Raw genomic sequence first — 16,883 nt, forward strand, 5'->3', positions numbered from 1 at the left:
GATAAATTCCCAGTTGATATTAATTAAGCCTCCTAGTTGGCTAACAGAAGGCATTATCCCTCACTCCCATCACCCATACCCCAAAATATCAACCTCATGTATAACTTGTTATCATATTGTCAATTATTTACATTAGTCTCGATTTTTGAACTGTTATGTTTCCATGGTGATCCTCACTTGGCACGATTGTCTGATTTCTCTCAGACCAAGTATAACTATCTGGGCAGTACAATGTTGATTGTGTCTGTGTGGGGCGTGGTGTGGAGGGGATACTGAGTGTAGAGTCGTGAGGAGTCAGAAACTGTAAAAGCCCATTCTTTTTTGCCTTCAGGGGGTGGGCAGCACCATCACAGTGTCACAGGTATGTCATGACTTCTCCTGATCCAACTGTTGTTTTTTTCTCCATCCTTTGTTTCTCTTTGTTCTTCTCTGTATATGTGCGCTGTCACCAGTCAGTCCCTCCCTGCACTGCACACACACACACACACACACACACACACACACACACACACATACACAGGGCCCTCCCCCCCTTCACCTCCCCCTCCGTCCTGGGTCACCGCTAATGCTAGCACACAAGTTTATCTCACTGTATACTCCTTTCCCCTTCAAAAGACACAAAATATGTATATTTATATATATATTGTTGACCCTTTGGCTGCAATTACGAGAAGTACTCAAAGTATTTTGAGTAATTACGGAATGCATTTAGAACACACCCATGTCACATGTGCGTTAAACTATGTTACATGTTATACATGATTTCTTTCTTTGTTTCAACTTATGCTGTATGATTTGTATAACCTTCAGCGTACATTGTTTTGGTTTTTGTTTGTGGTAGAGCCTCTTCTAGTTCTGTCCTCTTGAAGATGCACCCTGTGTTTTTGTTATGTTGTCCCCCCCCACCCCCCACACCTCTTCCTCTTCGTGATTGGCCCCTGACCCTCACTAATCAAAAGTCTTATCGCTTAAAGAGCCTCTCTAAACCAGCCAATGACGAGCCACCCCCCCCCCCCCCCCCACCCCCCGCTCTGAGTACAAATCATCCTATGCAGAAGTGTGCAGAGGGGCTTTTTAAGGAAACTCACTTGAAACTCATCTCAAGCCCCATTAGCCGAGCTCTCCCCTGGCCAGCAGGGAGGGATGCACAGCAGACTCTCTTATTGACTTATTCTTAGCTCCGTGGCTCGTCGTAAGTGAGAAACACATTCTTAAGGGCTCAACAGGATGCCAAGCCTACAGTAAAGTGTGACATCATTAAGTCCACAGCAGAACGAACGGCACAGCGTTCTCTGATTCACACGCCTCTCACTGGAGCTATTCTTGAGGCTGGAACACAGCGGCTCGTCTTTGTGCGAGCCCGAACACATTGTCCACCGATGGATACATAACCCACGGTGGTGGTCGGTAGTCGGAGTAGCTGTGTGATCCTATGTTGTGGCACGGCAACCTTGACTAAAACATTATGACAGATTCAATTCTTAACATGGTTTGAAATTAGGCAAAATCCATGTAAAGTACCTTAGACAATATTAACATACATTATTATATTGTTTTTGAGGAGGTAAGGGAGATTCCTCTACTGCCTGCTTGCACTGAGACCCATATCATTCTATTTTTATTATTTTACGGGCCACAAGAAAGTCAGAGGTCTAGCTACACGTATTTCCTTTAGTTCGTTTTTTGGAGGATTTCAAGGGATACAAGGGAAGGTCTATTGAATTGTACAGATATATATTCAATATTCAGTAATGGATGTTATCGAGTGCCAATGTTTGCATTTATCGCTGCCATTTTCTGTAGGATAGCTGTGCTACGTAGCTAAACAAAGGGCTTGAGATGAGATGGCCATGGTTGGGGTCAGGGTTTATGGATGCGCCAGAGGCCATGATTCATTCAATCTCCAGACAGGTGATAGGTAAGATGGCTGTTCTTTTAATGCGCAGAGGAAAACCTGCTAAGATCAGACCAAAAAGCAGCCTTATTGACGTAGAGATGGATTTACATCTCACAAACATCAGTAACATTACCCTCGCAATTGACAGACACTTATCAATATTTCACATCATTATAAATCCTCGGAATAAAAGAGCCTTGAGTAAATAAATGTTTTATTAATGTGCTATGTATAATTGATGGCTGGGGCGGCCACCTTTGTATGTGTAATTAAGAATAAAGTTAGACAGGGTTTGGTAACTATACAATCATAAACATATCGTACAGATATTTTCATTGACGGAAGGCACGCAATGGCCTGGAATAGGTTGGAAACGTCTGAATTATTAAGCACACAGGGGCTCTCCAGTGGCTAGCACAGCGAGCCCTGGTGTCGTGTTCATCCAAGGGGCTCGTGCAGTGGTCATTATACAACTGCAGCCTCTGAGGTTGCTGAGGTCAGGTAATCCAGTCTCACACCCTGGGCTCCCGCGACACAGAGAAGTCAATTGAATGCACGGCCTAGCACAAGATAAAAGTGAATTAGTTCTGTAGATTGGCTTTGTGGAGTCCACCTCACACAGCACAGCCCGGCGTCTGCTCAATGTTTCGCTGAACCTGGGAATCACTGCAGCCAGAGTTCAGTGGGCAGGAGAGAAATGTGTGCAGGAATGAGGAATGGTGGCGGAATACCAAACATTTCATCGGGGCTTGCAATAACACACCATACAGTGGGGTGGGGGGAGGGAGATTGTCACCGGGCCAGCGTTCGACCACGTCATCAGATGTCAATGATTAATCTGCAACTTCTTCATCAAGCGCTATAGGACTCCATTACAACTGCCACACTTGATCACGGCTATATCTGGTTAAGACAATATTGTCTGATTAATGGCAAAACTGGTCTCATCAGTCAATGTCACCCATCAGCACGGCTGCTGTAAAAACACCATGATGTGAAAGGCAGATTTTGCCAATTTTGCTGAAGCAGTTTTGTTGCATTTTTAAAGGCGTTTTAAGCATTCCCCTGACATGGCAACACTTAGACTCAAAGAGACTGATTAGGCCAGTGATGCATTTGCTATAGGTTGCCTCAGCGTTGGGGGGCATTCTGTGGGCGGCAAGTGGGCTCCTGGTGTATCCTCTGTGGCCCCGGCTTCCTCTACAAGCAGGTTAAGTAAAACGGATGATGGCCAGAGCTTTCATTGCTTCCAATTAAACCTTGCTTGTTAGTTTAACCTCTAGGTAAACCCATCAAACAATTGATGTCAAGGAAGCCCTGCCAACAGTAGGGCCTCGCCTGAATGGTCATTAATTTTAATTGCCTGGATATTAAAGATTTAGAGCACAGAGACATGCCGGACGGAAATGATCTGATGTCCTGCAAAGGCAGTCCATATTATCTATTTATTTCTATATTTATTTTTTCCCTTTTCGCGCACCACTGGCGGGCAAGGCTGGAGATATTAAAATTTAAGCACACGGGGTGGAAATTAAATAAAGCGTCATTACGGGCAGCTGTTCTTCGCCTGCTCCGGCCGTGGGGGGGTTGGGGGGGGCTGTGGGTGGGGGGGGGGCAGAACAGCAACAAGGCACCTTAATTTATAGGACCATTAAAAACAAGCATCATCGCATTATTATTCCATTGTTATTGCAGGGAAGCAGCCCTCCAACACAGGGCTCCCACCCTCCCAAGAATGGCTGCTCTCTGACTTGTGGCGCGGCCGATGTCCTTCTGTTTTAATGCCCTCCCTTAATTAGCAGCGAGCTATGGTTAAAACGAAATATACACCCTTCCCTTACACCATCATGTCAAGCCTCGGGTAGTTATATTTCACCTTGGTAAATATTTACATTGTGCTGCGTATGTGTATCAATATGAGTTCATGAATATTCAACTCCGACGTAACTCTAGCGATAAATCATTGGTGGTAATAATCATTAACGTGCTTTTACTCATCGACTCGTCGCCAAAATAGATTGTGTCCCCGAAACTTGGATGATGTCGACGGTGGGTCTGAAGGAGGTTTTGAAAGAGGAATAATACTATTTCTGGAATTAAAACCACAACCATCTCTTGCTATGTGATAGGAAAGAGTCAAAGTAAACCTTGCAGACATGTGTGTGTGTGCAGTGGGACCGGGGGCCCCCTAGTGTGTTGGTTTCATCCAGAGACAAAGAGAGAGCAAGTCAGGACCCCCCCCTTGTCTGGGAGAGACGACACAAGTGATTCCTGATTATGGCTTAATTAGCTAGCGTACCCAGTGGACATTACAGCACAGGGGCTGGGAATTGGGTGCTTGATGGACCCAAACATGACATCTTGAAACAATCTCACTGCTCAGTGCACAATGCTGTGTGGCTGCTTGACGTCTCTGACTCCTCCCCGCCTCTCTCCCTCCTTCCCCTCTCTCTCTCTCTCTCCCTCCCTCTCCCACTCCCCGTCCCACCCCCCTCTCCAAATCATCCCCCCCCCCCCCCCACCCCTTTAACCACCACAGGTGTCCAACTGGTTCGGCAACAAGCGGATCCGGTACAAGAAGAACATAGGCAAGTTCCAAGAGGAAGCCAACCTGTACGCCGCCAAGACTGCAGTCACTGCGGCGCACGCAGCCGCCGCGGCCGTTCAGAACAGCCAGACCAACTCCCCCACCACCCCAAACTCCGGTAGGCGCCCCCTCCTCCTCAGCAGCAGCAGCACATAGACACATGAACCCAGCCCCCCCTGGCCCAGAGAGGATAGAGAAAACACCCCCAAAACCACCGACCGCCCCGCCAACCCCCGCCATGACCGCCTTCCCCCACACACGCCTACCTGCCGCACCCACTCATGCATCGTTCACACAGCCCGCCGCAAGAGTGACAGGCACTCGGGTCCCCCCCCCACCCGCCGCCGCCGCCCCCCCTCGCAACCCCGGCCCACTCCTCCTCCCCCAGCTCGGGGGATCGCAGTGTCTCCTGTCTCGGGAGGAAAACAGTTGACGGCGAGCATGCAAACTCATGCATAACAATAGCGTTCCTGACTTGTGAACTGAGAACACACGTGTTCTGTTTGGGTTTTTTGTTTTTTTGTATACATGGGGGGATAGGGGTTGGTGGGGGGGGGGGGGGATATGGTTGGGGGGGTTTGAGGGGTGTCAGGGTTGAAGATACAATATTGAATGATGTCATGGGGCGTTTTCCGTATCGCTCGGCTGTTTTGCCTCAGCTTCCTGTGTGGTCCTGTAAGGGTATGTAACTCCACCGAGGGGCTTTGACTTTACCCTAAAGCAGGAGCGTCATTGTCGCGGCAGTCAGAGGGGGGGAGGAGGTTATTCTAAATCAATACGTAATAAAAGTCCCCCCCCCACCTCCGGCTTCAGTTCGCATGAATGTTATTTTTGGGCGGAGACACCGGGAGCATGCTTTGGTCCGATGTGTTTGAAGTTCATGCCATGCTGAGTGTATACGGTGCAGGTATATGAGCACTGCTGGGAAGGTGTGGTAAGCTCACCAAGTGGTCCCCTTTCTCTCGCACCCAGGATTCCAGATGAAAGATGAGGAGTTTCAGCTGGATTCTGCCGAGAGCAAAAACACTCTTTTAACCAACATGTTCACTGGTACTGCTCTTTTCATAAGCTTTCTTGTTTGTTCTTCTCGTCATCTGCCGTGTGTTCTGCCCAGTGCCATTATAGATAGTGGTGTAGTGGAGTGGCTGATGTGGAACATCTGGGCCCGTATGCAACCACCTGTACACCCAAAGTCTCCTGTGTCATGTGACTGTTCGTGCCCCCCCCGCATCAATCATCCTACCCTCCCAACAATCACAAGCATTCCTTCCTCAGTGGTGGTGTTAATCCTCTTCCTCTTCGTCTCATTCTGGCCCTTTCTTCTCCGCCATCGTTTGTAGTCTATTTGCTTTCCGGGAGTTTTTCTTCCTGCATTCCAACATGTATGTCTCCATCCTCAGCTTGCCGTGCCAACAGGCACCTCGGTTGGTTGTGTTGTGTGCGTGCGTGTGTGTCTGTGTGTGTGTCTGTAGCTCTCCCCCGTAGACCTCTCTCTCTCCATATCTGTATTGAGCTACTGACGTCTTCCGTTCCCAGGTTCCGCAGGGTCTTTTAGCCTCCCACACTCTGGGGACATGGGGTTCTTGGGCATGCAGAGTCTGAATGGGCACTCTTACCAAGGGGCACAAGTCGGAGCCAATGTACAGTCCCAGGTAGGATTCTGAAGCAGGGACAGAGAGACCCGTCCTTGTTTTGCCTGTGTGCTGAGCCATCCACAGTGCAGTCTGAAGCACCGTTGATAAAACGAAACAACCAGTTAAGAAAAATCCAAAATCATACGGAGAAGATCCCACAAATCGGGAACATCTGTTTTAAACAAGCCATTTAAATGAGCCCCCGGATGCTAATCTAGCGTAACTCAGCGTTAGCCGTCCTGATTTGGGTTGAACACGGCGTGCTTACTGACTCTAATTCGCTTTGGATGGAATATTCTGCAAGAAAGAGTTGAATCCCACCCCATTGCTATCATGGACAACGCAAAAAAGACACAAAAAAAAATAATCATTATTTTTTCTGCAATTTGGATTTCTTTTCTTAAGAGTTTTTCTCTAGGACTTGCGTAGTCATTCACTGAATGCATCTGGCTTTGACTTGAGCTCTTGGGTTGGTGTTGGGTTTACGGTATTGTGTTTCCCCCCTTTTTATGTAATCTATATTACTGTCTCATCTCGTTATTGTTTGTTGACAATGTTTGTCTTCCATTATGTGAATTGAATACAACCACAGAGTAGACCAGGCTAAAGCCATCCACTCGTTTCCTCATCTATGCTATACTCTCCCTCTGACAATGCTAAAATAAAAATAAAATACAAACATCTCTGCATTTAATGTACACCTCACCTCTCTCTTGCTTTGTCTGAGGACACAACCTTTCTGTGATCGTGTTATGTTTTGACTCATTGTTTTCCTTTTTTTTATTTGACTTATAAATAATTACAATCCGTCATTTAAATAGATACAAATCTAGAGATTCTGGCCTGTCCGCATTCACCATCTCAACGGTCTCCATGTGTATTTTATTATCTTACCCCTCACACGTTTATGTTTGTAGTTTGCGACCCCCCCCCCCTCCCTCCCCAGCACAGTGTAGTGTGTGTTCAGTCATCTAGCATGTCCAGACGTGTGTCAGCGTGCGTGTGCTATATGTGTGTGTGTGTCTGTGTGCGATGGCCCGCCCGCCTAGAGAGCTGACCGCCTGGTGGCCCTTGTCTTGTCTGTCTGTGCCCCCCCCCCCCCCCCCCCCCCCCCCCCCTCAGGTGGATACCCTGCGTCATGTTATCAGTCAGACGGCAGGATACAGTGATGCGCTCCGGGGGAACACTATGTACAGTCCACATGGCTTGAGCGTGAGTACACACACACACACACACACACACACACACACACACACACACGCAAACACACTCACGCACATGCGAACGCACATGCGCACACTCACATACACACGCTGACACACACACACACACACACATGCGCACAAACACACATTCACGCACGCACACACACACCCCTGCGGTCCGAAATTCTCGGATAGATGATCTGCAAGCGGCGCAATTATCTTCAGTCGTATTCTCATTAAGCAACACGCTTTTTCCTTTTTTCCCCCTTAACAAACGGACAAATTGGTAATTCAGTGTAACTTGCGGACCCTAAAGAAGAAGAAAAAGAATGTAATCCATTGATTGCATCCTGTGGAGAGGCGGTGCGGCTACGGCTTTATCCAAATAAAGGCGGTCTGCACTGTATTAGATGTATGGTAAAGATACCCACAGGCTAAACGCTATAGCTAACTCAGGGGCAGGGAAACCCTTTATTAAACCCTTCCCTTGGTAGTTGAGCTTCTCATACAAGGCAGGGAGTTATATCTGGAAAATATCTGACTGCAGATCTTTTGGTGCAGCCCCATTTGGTATGGATAAAACACACAACCAAGCAGAGAAATATACATTTTAACAAGACTGCCTCTACTACAACAATACTAGTAGGAGGCTAGTCCTAGCACTACTGCTAGTACTACTATTTCTAATCAAAATAATAACAATACAACAATAATAATACAAGAACTGGCATTGTAGCTAACACCTCAAACTCGTCAGACGGCCAAACGAGATAGGGAGCGTTCCCGGGCGCCGCTGCGTGTGTTTCTGGGGCTGTTTTGAACTGCTCCAGTGGATTCTCCACGCCTTATCTCCGTGATAACATAGGAAACACGTGACGGCCCCCAGCCCTGTTTCTCCAGACATGACTCCCATCTGCGCTGATGGGAGGCCTCGATACGGACCCCCGCATAATCTGCCGTCATCGCAGCACCGAGAGCAAAGGGAGGAGAATTAATTTGGTTGATGAGAAAAAGGACAAAGGGAAAGGAGTGCGAGAAGGGGAGCGATAGGGTGTCGGGGAGCGTCTTTGTAGAGAATGCGTGTGATTGTAGCGGGCTCCTGTTAGTGCAGTCTGTCTTCCTCTCTATTCGTGTGTGTAGGTGTATAATATTCAGACACAAAGGTTCATTAAGAATTTTGAAAATGGGTGACACACAAACACACACACATAAACACAAACATCATTGCACAAACACTGACAAAAATGTTAAATCTAAAGGCGATTCTCGTGACCACGGTTGCTTGTGAACACCCATGGAAGTGTTTTTTTTATTATTTTTCTACAGGATGGCATGTTTTTTCGGTGTCATTTCCGTTTTGTTGAGAGCCCTTTTTAGCTCGGAGCTCCTCTGTGTGTCAGGCCCGAGTAGGATCAAAGATTTTCTCACTCTCCACCCTAATGTTCATCATCTGGAGCCTAGACCCCCACACACTCCGACATGGTGGGCCGAGAACACAGATAGCACATCCGTGATGTGCACCGAGTAGTCACGGAAAACCGGAACAAACAGACCACTTTTTAAGGCTGTAATCTCGGCTTGAGATCTAAATCAAAGTTGTTGCCACATCGCTCATATCACACAGCATGGTATTTAAATAAGAATGCCTAATTCCCCTTTAAAATGAGCCAAAGCACCAGGCTAATGCCACGGGAAGATGAAGAAACGGTGGCTGTGCCTTAGATATATTAGCATACGCTAACCTTTAGCTTTGTTTATGGTGACGTAGCAGGGATCCAGTAAAGGCTAGGTCGTGCCTGGAGCAACTGCAAAGTCAGCCTGGCTCAGACTGGCTCTCTTGGAAAGGACCGACCCCCCCCCCCCCCCCCCCCCGTCTCTTCCACTCAGCTGTCCTCACTTCCCCCCTGCCCCAGCCCTCTCCCTCCCGCTGACTGACAGGAGAATATGTAGCGACAAGCTGTCTGCCTCGGCTGGGATCTGCCTAGATGCTGATTCCAGGGATCCGACCCCATTGGTCGGGACGGCCGAGTTTCCCGCTCTCCCTCTCGTTGATGTCACTGCAGTCGTTCCGGATCCATCCCATGAACCGCTTACTCTCGTGTACAACGGCTACACAGATGATAGTGATTTTTTTGTGGCCGTTTTGCATAGTCTGTGTTTCCGGTTTTCGCACCAGGCTCGCTCAGAGCGGTGGTCGGACAGAAGACTTAAAAGGGTCGGAAATGCATCGGTCGATTCGGCGACACCGTGACCTTTTTTGTAAGGTCTGTTTTGTGTTTATGTTTCAGGCTAACGGCGGCTGGCAAGACGCAACGACTCCCTCTTCTGTAATATCTCTGACGGAAGGACCCGGCAGTGTGCACTCTGATACCTCCAATTGATCTGCTAGTAGTGCATCTTAGCCCCAAGCTGGGCACAGACTCCTATACGGGCCGACCGACTTCAAGAGGACATACTTCAACTCCACAATTAATACTTTCCTGTATCTCGAAAACCGCTCTAACCCCCCTCCCTCCCTCCTCCCCCCCTCCCCCACATCGACGTTGCCCACAAGGAACCCCATCTTCCGTCAAGAAAACAGTGTTTCTTGGACTTTTAGCGTTCCTCTCTCTCTCTCTCTCTCTCTCTCTGTCTCTCTCTCTCTCTCTCATGCTGTTTTTTTTCCGTTGTTTGCTGTTGTTTGATGTAGGGGTAAGCACAGGAATGTACAGAAATCAGAAGCAACCCTCTCTTTCCAGATTCTATTTGCTCTTTGGCCACAGCAGACATTCTTTAAAGACTAATTTGATGTTCTCTGAGACTTTGTTATTATTTTTCTCATCCGTATTCTGTTTTTGTCTTATATTATTATGACCAATCGTTGGCTTGTCTTTAAAAGTATTCCCCCTTATTCTTACAATACACAGATTAAATCAATGTTTTTCTTTGTGCTTGCAATCTTGTCCTGCAAGCTCGTCCTGCAGCAGCGTTGCCACTGACAGCCCGATGGCAGGTCTGCAGTTACTTTAAAGATTAGTTTTGCCTTGCAGCTACGTGTTGGCTCACTGGGTTTACACAAGGAAAAGACCATTCGGACTCTGGACCATAAAGATGTATATTGATTGCGTTATTTGAACACGACACTATGACAACTTCCCATGGAATATCATTTGACAGGAGGTATGTACATATTGTATGTAAACTATTGTATTCTTTTTTCTGGCCACTAATGGGAGTGTTTCCACTACTGGTCTGACAGAGAGATAAATCCTTCACAGTCCAACAGGTCCATTTGATACACAAAGTACCACCCTATATATATACTATATAAATATATATAAGAAAGGGGGAAAAAAAATGCTGAGATTAATTATCCATACCACCAATCAATACACAGCTTTATTACCTCATCATGATCCATACGAACCAATCTACTCCCAACATCTCTGTAGCTTAGTGTGCTCACCTACTACCTCTGAACAATGCGCCACCCTTTCTTTCCGTCCGGATTCTTCTTGTTTTCATGTCGTTATGTTGTTACACGTGTAACATTGTAAACTCTCCATTCTCCATGTAATCTAATGTATATTTTAATCTTTTAATAAAATATAGTTGCTGTGAGGCAACCTCAAATAAGAAAAAACAAAAACAAATGCTAATATTAATTCCATGGATACGGGGCTGTGGGCGGGGGTGGGTGCGGGCCGGGGATTGAATTGTGTTGCTGCGTGGCGTTTGTGGGCGGAGCCACAGACGTTGATCAATTAACACCAAACAGTGAAACTGTTGTAAATACTAAAGAACATTTTGAATGTTGCTCATCTTGTTACTAAATCATGCAAAAACTGAAAAAAAAATAATTCTAAGAACTGTAATGCATAGAGGTTTCAGTATTCACAACTATACATTCTATACATTCTGGCTCTGTGTAACAGAGTCTAGACTTCTTTTTCTCTTTTTTCTATTGTATGTGACTCTGAAACTGAAAGTCATGGCAAATGATTTGTGGCAGTGATTCTAATGTAATACAAATGTTTAGTGTTTCTTTTTAACCAGACTACACCCTGGACTGAAAGGTCTTCCTTGTGGTAGTTGTGTAATTTCAAACATGAATAAACCTTTTTGCTTTCATGATGGAAACCAGACACTCGTGTCATTACTGCCTGCTCCATGTTGGCTCCAGGCTCTCATTCCTGAGGGGCCATTATGTCACACATACCATGGGAGAATGGTCTCTGTTGGTCCACACTGATGCTGTTCTTCAAACAGGTCATGGTGACAACGTCAGAGACCCAAACACAGCTTTACATCATTTAGCTATGTTGTTTATTCTGTGGCTTAATGAAGTCACTTCACTGTGACTAAATGAAAGGATCAATTAAAAGCATTCTGTCATTTTGAACAGTTGGATTGTAAACCGATGCTCTGGGTCCACATCAGGGAACCGTGGTAAAAACCCTTGGTAGATTCCTTGTGCGTGGTAGCGCTGGAGCAGACAAAGAAAGGCACTGATGTCAGCCACCTCTGGCTTCTTTTGTCTTTCTTCGGTGGAGCGGCTGCCTTAATGGATCATTGGTCAGCCAGCCAATGGGAATATTCACATCAATCTCTGCTCATTTTCCGAGCAAAGTTCATCATTTTGTGTGTGTGCGTGCCCTTGTCCAGTCTTAAGTGTTTAAGTAGGTATAAAAAAAAAGATAGCTGACTGATTCACATAATAACCCATGTATATAGCGTAAAAATCGTAGCTTGAATTACAGCGTTTCATTTGAGGTATGAAAGCCCCAAAAAGGAGACGTTGAGGGGATCCATAATCGTTAATTGGGTTATTTTTCTTTGCCGTTGACTTCTTGTTCTTTCCAAGCCAAGCTAGAGAGTGAGGCAGTGAGAGAGCTGTGAGTGTTAGCCCAAGCAGGGGACCTGTGCTGCTGAGCGCGAGTCCCGGAAGACCCTATTTCTCCACTCAACCAGCGCAGAACCCCATTGAAGAACACCTTTCTGGAGAACTATGTCTCTTTTATGTTATTAAAGCCAGCCCGTGCCAGACGCCTTAAACAGGTAATACGTTTATACAACCTGTACTCGTTTAAATGCCATTAATAGTCATTCAGAGTGAAAAGCAAAAAAAATACTATTCTTTTTTTTACTGCGCTTTTAAATACGGCTGTGTATCCAAGACACAAATATTGTGAAGTACGACGAATAAATTTAATGTTAGGACATGTTCCTTTTTATTGCAAACTATGTTGTTTCCAACCACTTTGTATTAATAATGCAAAACAGTCTTCTCTGAGTGGTTTTCAATCCATTTAAAGTATTATACCCTGCTATTTTGATTATAATCTATTTGCTCATTCTACCTTCACAAATAGATACATTTGCTTCCTCAGGACAGAGCTATTGAATGTTAAATATGGCACTTAGCACGATTGGCCTTAAACATTTATAAATAAAGAAGTGAAATTCTCAGAGATTATGCCTATTAGAGCTTTGACTAAGGTTCATTAAAGACGACATTTTCTAAGTAAAACTCACCATGAAAAGCATGCATCATTAAATATGGAAATACTGAGTGATATTAGCAATATGCAACAGAGCCGTTGCCAATTAAATTAAAGAAAGATATAATTTATGTTATTAAGGGGGAGTCCACATTATGTTGAACGTGAAATGTAATTTTTTTCATGGTATGATTTATTGCTGATTCACTGCATTGAACAATGCTCCGCCTTGTTTAAAAGGCCTGCGTTACATTTCAATAGATTAATTGTTTATACATTAAAATGTAAGCACAGTTATTGAATCGCAATTCTGATATCAAATTAAAATGGGTTTAGTCTAAAAGCTTGATTAATAAAAAGCCCTTCTATAGTCTTTATGACTTGGAGACTTAGTGTCGTGTAAACACACACACATACACACAGAGGAAATCAGGTGTGGCTGTGCAACATTACTCATATTTGATGTAATGAAATTAAGTGCTCTGTGTTATAGACCTCAGTCTGCTGCAGTACGATTCCATTAAACCCAGAATACATTTTTACATTCTGAATGTGCTGTTCGTGTAAATGTGCTCTATTCTACTGTGTATTCTGTGGGCAGTCGTTAGCATAGCGATTATGTCTGTTTTCTTTGTTGGAGTGTAATAATAAGAGATGCTAATAGAGCCGCTGCGTTGAGGACTCACTGTAAAGCACTTTGATTAATTCAATAGGGGTATAATGGACCATGGTGGAGGCCTACTGACTATACCACCAGATCACAAGCAACGATACTATTACGGCCAGAGAGGGGGAGAGAGAGAGATGGGGGGAGAGAGAGAGAGAGAGAGAGAGAGAGAGAGAGAGTGAGTGGCCTCCGAGATTAAAACAGTCAAGTTAATTAACATTTGATCCCTTCCTATCCTTACATCTCCACTCGTCCGAGTTCATTTCACATTTCCTATTCAATGACCATTGAGACGAGGCCGTTAGTTTTCCACAGCATAAGTGACGCTAAGGCTGTTAAAACCCACCACTGGAGCTCATATAGACAGTGTGTACAGTGTGTATATAGATATCTATATCTATATAGATATATCTCTATATATATACAGAGAGAGACCCACTATATACTAAAGGTGGTATATATATATATATATATATATATATATACCACCTTTTTAGACGTCAATAAAATGTCCTGTGTGTATGTGTGTGTGTATCAGACCCTGTCTCAGCTGTGGTAAATGCCTACTTTTAAGACATCATTTTTTTAGGTCTCCAATTTCAACAAACAATTTAAACAAATCTGTCAAGCAAAAGACGCAAATAAAAAATATGAACAACGATAATAACAAAACACCAACATCACAACATCAACTATGTAACCCCAAATAATAACACTGCGTTTCAATGGAAGAATAGTGGGATAGTATGAGGGGAGAGAGTTTTAAATGATGTGGCGTAGATGTTTGGGAATCTAAGTACGTAGAATGCAGTGTGTATTATGAAAATGGGTCTACCATCAAAGCTTAAAGCTGGGGTATGCAATTTTTAGGAACCAGCCAGAGTGAGCTATTAGTGATGGGCAGAGCGCACGAAGGAAGCTGGTTAAGTACATTCGGACCATATCAAATTGTTGGAGAGGCTCTCAGATAAAATATTGTTTTTACTTTTTGTGTCAAAGTGTTGGATTTATGGATTGCTGTTGGGATGCAGAGAAAATCTTAACAAATAAGAGAAAAAAATGCTTTCTAAATAAATTGCGTCCCGAAGCTTTAATAGAATCCTGAATCCAACAGCAGATGCCTTTGATTACAAACAGCTTCAGTCCATCTTGTCCTGTTCCTATGGTTATGGGTGTGAAGCATCTAATTCATTGAGGAATTTAACCTAAAGCTTATTTAATTGTGATTAGTCATTTGTGGTAGGATACTGTAGTCCTGCATGTATGATGTGCGGTGCAGTGCGGTCTCTCTCCTACCATTAGTGCTCATCTTCATTGTTACACTGTTGATTTAGATATGCAAATGGGCATTTCCCGCGTTAAGAACCGTTACGTATTAATAAAAACATTTACCTTTAACGATGAGAGACATAGGAGCGTTACAGTGTGGCAACCAGAGCTCATCGGAGAGTTTGAGTTAAAATGTTAAGTAAAATTAGTCTTATGGAGAAAATACCCAACTGATGTTTGGGGTAATTAGCTCAAGTAAACATTTAGCTAGCGTGCGCCGGACGGAGAGCTATGGCTGGCTATAGGCTGCAGTGGAACGGGACGTCATTAGCTTGGGGCCCGATGCGGTTTGTTCTGGATCCCTCGTCGCCACATTTATATTTCATATCTCATGTTTCACAGTGTAATAACAGCTGTGGCTTGTTTTCGCCATCTGCAGACAATTACTTTAGTTTATTCGGCTTTGTAATAATATGTTTTCTTCTCGCAAGTCTCTCAATAGACATCATACCGCAAATCCTTGACAGGTGCTCAGGCGTTGGCTCGGGAGACACACAGCGAGGAGGATTATTACTGCATTATTTAGTCCTGCTGAAACAAACAAACACGCTGCGCTCCGCGCGTCACGAGCACCAGCCGCCGCCCGGCTCGGCGGAGTCTGCTTGTTTTTTTTCTCTGTGCATTTTTTTTAACCCCTGCGACGCGACGGGAGCCGGGCAGCCAATTACATTTCACGTTGACTTAACAGAGAACATCGTGGCCTCTCTCGCCTCCACAAGACCTATTTAATGTATAATACCCCCCCCCCCCCCCCCTCCCCACACTACTACTACGCTCTCATTTGCTCACTGTCTCCCTCCCTTTTTTGAGTGACCTTTTTACGTTCACCTTGCCGTGTTTCTCCACTTCCCTTCAGTGCCGGGGCTGGGTTCCGCTCCACAGTCTAGTTTCAGTATAATAACTTGACACTTCACATTGCATTAGTCTTAGTCCCCACAACAAGGTTATGTGACCTATAGTGTCAGGGAGCATACACCATACTCGCCTGGAGTAGCTATTTATCAAGACAGCTTTGGGCCACCTATGATTCAGAGCAGAACAAATACAGATGTGCGGCGGGTATATCCAGGACGTATTTGTCCGCCAACAGGAGTGTTAAGCTAGCAAAGCCGAGAGCAGAGCGCTTGTATCTCACAGGGCTAAAACCTTGTGAAGGGACATTTAATCACACAGAAATAATAAGTCATGAGGCACATCAGTCACGAGCTACAGCGGCGCTGTTAGCTTCGCGCCCAACATTCGTTGTTTTACAATTGAAGTATTCCTGTAGTGTGGCATATTTGCGCATTTTTATGAGTACACAGATTCAAAGATGAGAGCGTGAGGGAAGAAAAAGGGCATTTTTCTCTGTGAGCCAGTGCTGGGCAGGCCATCCAGCAGGGAGAGGGGGAGGGGGAAGAAAGGCTCCAAACCCTGAGGAAGTCATTAGGAGACCAGTGACCTCACTGGTCCAATGTTATAAAAAATAGAAAAAGTTGCCCGACGGCGTGATGTCATACTTTGCATGCTATCAATCATTCCATGACCTGTGGCGACTATATCTGAGCAGATTATAGATATGGACCATTTGGGACTATTACCCTGACAAAGAAAAGTGTTACGGACAAATTTGATGGAACTAGAGACAGCCGTTGTGACGTGACTAAATCGTATGAACCCCGGTTCACTTCGGCTCTGGACCGCGGTAGAGATGTGTTGTTAATGCATGATGTGTGCAGGCTCCTAAACATGACCTCTGAACCAGCTGACCCCATGGAGACCGTTTGGGCTCGTGTTTTAACCCCTTGCCCCCCCCGCGCGGCGGTAATCAAAACCTCATTGAGTCCAATCACCTAGCATGAGACGTGGGTAGCGACAGTGTGTGCTGACACACACGTTTATGAAATGGATAGCCCAAACAATGAATGAAATATATGTATAATTCATAAAATGAATAACACCATATTAATGTGTATTCCATTTATAAAAACACAGCTTAAAGGATTATTGAAAGCGTCACAATTTTGCCATAAGATTTCATAGATGCCTTAAAAAAATTGTTTTTCAATTTTCCTATCATCATCGTTGGCTTCTTCTATTTATGT

At 44.9% G+C, this 16,883-nt stretch overlaps 1 protein-coding gene across 2 annotated transcripts in view; it reads left to right on the plus strand.

The window, feature by feature from the left end:
- pbx3b (pre-B-cell leukemia homeobox 3b) overlaps positions 1-9,799 on the plus strand; it is a 67,195-nt gene extending 57,396 nt beyond the window's left edge. Inside the window, exons 6-11 of one of the 2 annotated variants that reach the window (XM_056593245.1) lie at positions 332-361; positions 4,437-4,602; positions 5,457-5,534; positions 6,021-6,136; positions 7,241-7,330; positions 9,612-9,799. In XM_056593245.1, coding sequence (XP_056449220.1) covers positions 332-361; positions 4,437-4,602; positions 5,457-5,534; positions 6,021-6,136; positions 7,241-7,330; positions 9,612-9,704 — 573 coding nt within the window. In that variant the 3' untranslated portion in view covers positions 9,705-9,799. The remainder of the gene's footprint in view (positions 1-331; positions 362-4,436; positions 4,603-5,456; positions 5,535-6,020; positions 6,137-7,240; positions 7,331-9,611) is intronic. The other variant, XM_056593246.1, reaches the window with a different exon arrangement.
- Positions 9,800-16,883: the final 7,084 nt, after the last annotated feature.

The sequence above is a fragment of the Gadus chalcogrammus genome, chromosome 6 (assembly GCF_026213295.1).
Source record: "Gadus chalcogrammus isolate NIFS_2021 chromosome 6, NIFS_Gcha_1.0, whole genome shotgun sequence".
Taxonomy (NCBI): domain Eukaryota; kingdom Metazoa; phylum Chordata; class Actinopteri; order Gadiformes; family Gadidae; genus Gadus; species Gadus chalcogrammus.